Source organism: Austrofundulus limnaeus, unplaced genomic scaffold, assembly GCF_001266775.1.
Source record: "Austrofundulus limnaeus strain Quisiro unplaced genomic scaffold, Austrofundulus_limnaeus-1.0 Scaffold132, whole genome shotgun sequence".
NCBI classification, from domain to species: domain Eukaryota; kingdom Metazoa; phylum Chordata; class Actinopteri; order Cyprinodontiformes; family Rivulidae; genus Austrofundulus; species Austrofundulus limnaeus.
Window position 1 is genome coordinate 639,136 of NW_013952534.1, and position 4,668 is coordinate 643,803.

Sequence of the window (4,668 nt, forward strand, 5' to 3'; positions counted from 1 at the left end):
CCAACTCCAACTCCAACTCCACGACGATAAGCAAACTGCAGGGGGTCCTGATGTGTGCTTGTTTGCTTACTCGGGTGGGTCAACAGGAGTCTCTCTAGGACCTTCATGATGTGGGATGTCAGGGCAACAGGTCTATAGCCATTGAGGGCTGATGGGTGAGTTTTCTTTGGTACTGGAACCAGACAGGATGCCTTCCACAACAATGGCTCCTTCTCCTGGGTCAAGCTAAGGTTGAAGAGGTGTTGCAGAATCCCACAGAGCTGGTCTGCACAGGCCTTCAGGACTCTGGGGCTGACACCATCTGGACCTGCAGCCTTGTTCTGGTTCAGTCTCTCTAGCTGCCTCTTCACCTGACTTCTAGATACAGAAAATAGGGAGGGGGAGGCAAAGGGAGCAGCAGCATCTCCTGATTTAGTTGAAGACAAACTTGTGGATGTAGAAGAAAAGTCCCATGACTGAGGTTGAAGATAAGATAAAGATAATTCATTCATGCATGTTTGAGAAATCCTGCAGCATTTTTAGGCAGCCATGCTGAGGGGTAAAACGACAGGTAGGGACCAGGAACGCCTCTGGGACATGTCTTTAAGCTGAGCTTCCTCATCACGGAGCACACCTCCCCACCCCCCACCCCGCCCATGACTCCTGCAGGCTCTTGGCAGTAACAAAGCAAACGAGTGAAAGTGAAACAAACTGCTGCGCTCCACTACTTCTCACTCGGTGAAGCTCTTTTCAGATTCAAAATACCTTTGAGGGAATATATTTTCAGATGCCAAGTAAACTGCATCATAGCGCACGCGCGAAACAACCCACCCCCGCGCATGAACGCACAACCCCCCACCCCCGCACTGAAATGTATGGGACAGAAGCTGAAGGTGGTTCTTAAAGAGACAGAGGCCAATTTCAAGGCGTTTAGAAGAGGAAGTGATGAGATGATAAGTTTATTTTCTATTTGAACATAAAAGCTGCATTAAACTGCATAACAACTAAAGGTGACATAGATACTTTATTATGGTATGGTATTTAAATATATCCCTGAGAAACACATAATATTGCCCCTTTAATCTATCTATGACGGTGCTGTTTCTACTTTTTCTGTGAATGTTTTGTAACCTCTGTGTACTGCTGCCTGTCTTGGCCAGGATTCCCTTGCAAAAGAGATTCTTAATCTCATTGGGATTATCCTGGTGAAATAAAGGTTTAACAAATATTAATAGGGACTGCAATGAAATTGGGATTAGAGTTATTTTAAGACAAGACAGCTTGGCTTGGAAGTAGCTGTTCATAACCTTTCATTATTACTCCATTAAAAAAACATTCCTTAGGGGAATCAGAGTCACTATTTAACCATTTAACTTGCTGTTTCTAATCTACTTGTTTCATTTTTTTCATTCCTATAATATATATTAGATTATTGTTAACAGATCATTTGTCACATGTTGAAGGTCCTTCTGGGGACGGGTGTTGCTAATTAGCTTTGGTGTATATACACTGTGATGCAGGCATCAGATTGTTTTGATCTATGTTTCTTTATCTATGTATCTGTCCCTATCAAACAAACAATAAAATAAAAATTTATGAAACCTAGGCTGAAAAGTTGAAGAACCACAGGCACAGATTATCACAAATCTTTTCAGAAAAGGTTAAATGTTATTGGTATTTTAGCTTTAAATGTTTGAGCATCTGATCATAACATTTAATAAAAGTTTAGCATTTTTTTAATAAAATCTAAACCACATGCAGGATGAAATTCTGTGCATCACATTCAATTCAAATTCAAATTCAAAAATACTTTATTGATCCCAGAGGGAAATTTGGTAATGTGTCCAACTTGTGTCCAACATGTGTCCAACTCAAGGTTTGCAAACCAATTGTGGCCCGCAGACAGCATTTTATGTGGCTCGTGAGAGCGTCAAATATGTTTTAATGCATTTTAAAAAATTGTCTTATGGGCAGCCTTAAACATAAACCTCATCTCCTATAACGCATGTTGATTATTTTACCTGCAAAATGACGACACTCCACCACTAGGTGGAGGTGCACAGGGTTCAAAAATAGCTGGTGAGATTTGTCGGGTAAAATTTCCATTTCACTGCATTTTTGCCGGCTACTTTTGCTGAGGCCCAGTTAAACTGGAAAGTGGTATTTTCCCAATTACAAGTCCTAAATTTAAACTGTAACACCCCTCCAGTGGGAATTCCCTGCGGGAAAGTGGGAGATATCAGGATTCAAGACTCATCACAACTCAACAGTGAGTAAAACTCTCTTACTTTTACTATTAATTATATTTATGTATTATTTATTTCACATTTAGTCAGTCATATATGTAGTTTTCAGTGTTTATAAGAGGGTGTGATAAAATGCAGTTTCTACGCAGGAAATACCACGTAGAGCTCAGTTATTGTTTGTTACCAGTCCTTAATCATAGCAATGAGATGAGGAACATGATGTTTTGTGGTTTTAGTCTAAGTTAAACACAAAACGTTGAAGGTAATTACATCTGGCCCTTTGAGGGCCACCCTAATGCTCATGTCGCCCTCTGTAAAAAAAGAGTTTGACACTGCTGCTGTACATGATTTCATTCCTAAGTTGCGATGAAAAAAAGATTTTACCCTTTTTGTTTTTTAATGATTTTGTGATGATTGCATCCAGACTCATCTCTCACCTGTCGGTTCATCCTCCTGCACCTCAAACACACTTTCTTCATGAGCACACTCTGGTTTGTTGTCATTCAGGTCCTCCACCTGGACCAAGATCGCCATGGGTGGATCCACCTCATTGTCATGGACATCTTTGGCAAACACAACCAGGATGTACTGAAACAAAACAAAACAAAAAAAAGAAGGCAGTTTGAGATAGTGCTCATTTTGCATGAGTTCTGTCAGATTTAGTTTAAAATAATCCCAGGCATTTGTTTTACCGTTTCTTTCTCCTCTCTGTCCAACTCCTCTGTCACAAGTATTTCTCCATCCTCTGTAACTTGGAAGGGGAACTTTAGCTCTCGCTCTTTCTGCACTAACGAGTAGACGGCATCAGGGTTGTTAGACCGTACCTGGTTGCAGAGACAGAAAACAAAAGTTCAAAGCATTAGCATCAATCGCTGGATGTAGAGTAGATGTTGTGAATGAACTTTGTAAGATTTGTGGTTTGAACTATCTTGCCTTTGCAATAACTTGGGGATATTCTCCCTTTAGGTTCTCTTTTACAGTTATGGGCCCAGGATTGACCCAAAGGTTCTGCTGCACAACAATGTGCACTCTGGTATTTCCACTCAGGGCGTGGTCTGAAGCTCCTCCCATGTCCTGAGCACGGACAATCAGAGTGTAGTCTGGGTCCTCCAGAGGGTTCACGTTACGCCTCCTCATCTCTAACATCAAAGTAGAAAAAAAAATCAAATCAACAAGAAGTTAGCTCAGCCTGCAAACACCAAGGGAACATTGATGCTACCACAGGAAGAGGTGGGTAGAGTACCCAAAAGTTGTACTTAAGTAAGAGTAGCACCACTTCAATATAGTTTTACTCAAGTTAAAGTAAAAATTAGCTGCCCAAAAATGATTCAAGTAAGAGTAGAAAGTGAAAGATGAGCAAAACCTATCATATTTAATGTATTGGAAGGTTTTTGAACCAGTTTAGGTTGTAAAAAAAGGAGCATCATTCAAATTTTAGGAAGAAATTTGAGTTTTTAATAAAAAATAATCCAATAACCACAATCTAATTAACTTTAAAGGTCTACAACATGACCTTCTGATGTGCTTACAAGTTTGATAATTTTTTTTGTTTCTTTATTCTTTTTTTAAATGATAAAAGAATAACTGTCTCATAAATCAGTTTTCAGATCTGGACTCTGGAAACAAACCTGCTCTCTTCACACAGGTGAAGAAAGGGTTTTCTTCATACGGGATGTTTTGCGCTGGACAGTACTCATCAAACTTCACTTTCAGAGCATCGATGCTGTGATCCTCTCCCCGGCTGTACTGGATTCCCTCTCTGGCCTTCAGCATCTCCTCTCCTGTTGAAACACACAGGATTTTAATAAACATGACAGATTTACAGCCCGTGGTATCCTCATGCACTAAAATCTGTGAGAAGCTGCATCACATGACACGTTTAGGCAATCTGCCTCCAATCAAAGTTAATCTTCAGCACACGAGATGATCTATGTAATCTGGATTTACACTGAAGCTGTTTTGATGGATTACAGGCAGAGATGGACAGATTACAGACTTTCCCACAGCCGCTGCTGACAGACTCGCTCTTCATCTGAGCGAAGGTGAGCTGTTTACCTTCTTTTGTGGTGGAGATCTCTCCGGTGTCAGGGTTGACCTGAAACAGCAAGATGTTGTGATTGTTGGGGATCTGGCTGACAAGGCTGTAGGTCAGATGAGCATTGGGGGAGTCTGGGTCGTCTCGGTCTGATGCAAACACTCGGGTAAAGGCCACACCTGATGGGGGTGCACCAAAAACAGAACCAGTGATACAGTTTTATAACTGAGAGTCTGGATCAGAACTTTTAAATCAACTGGGTAAAATTTATTTAGTTATTTAATCGGGACAGTGCACATTAATGAACAATCTTATACTTCTGTATAGACTGTAAATAAGCCAGATTATAGCATAGTTGCTCATTTACATCTGTAGTATTTAATCAGGACAGTGCACATTAATGAACAA

At 40.6% G+C, this 4,668-nt stretch overlaps 1 protein-coding gene across 1 annotated transcript in view; it reads right to left on the reverse strand.

Annotated features, from left to right (window-relative positions):
• Positions 1-4,668, reverse strand: part of cdh17 (cadherin 17, LI cadherin (liver-intestine)) — a 19,967-nt gene that overhangs the window by 7,009 nt on the left and 8,290 nt on the right. Inside the window, exons 6-10 of the mRNA XM_014015621.1 lie at positions 4,281-4,439; positions 3,854-4,006; positions 3,159-3,364; positions 2,918-3,049; positions 2,663-2,813 (exon numbers count right to left, since the gene is read on the reverse strand). Coding sequence (XP_013871075.1) covers positions 2,663-2,813; positions 2,918-3,049; positions 3,159-3,364; positions 3,854-4,006; positions 4,281-4,439 — 801 coding nt within the window. The remainder of the gene's footprint in view (positions 1-2,662; positions 2,814-2,917; positions 3,050-3,158; positions 3,365-3,853; positions 4,007-4,280; positions 4,440-4,668) is intronic.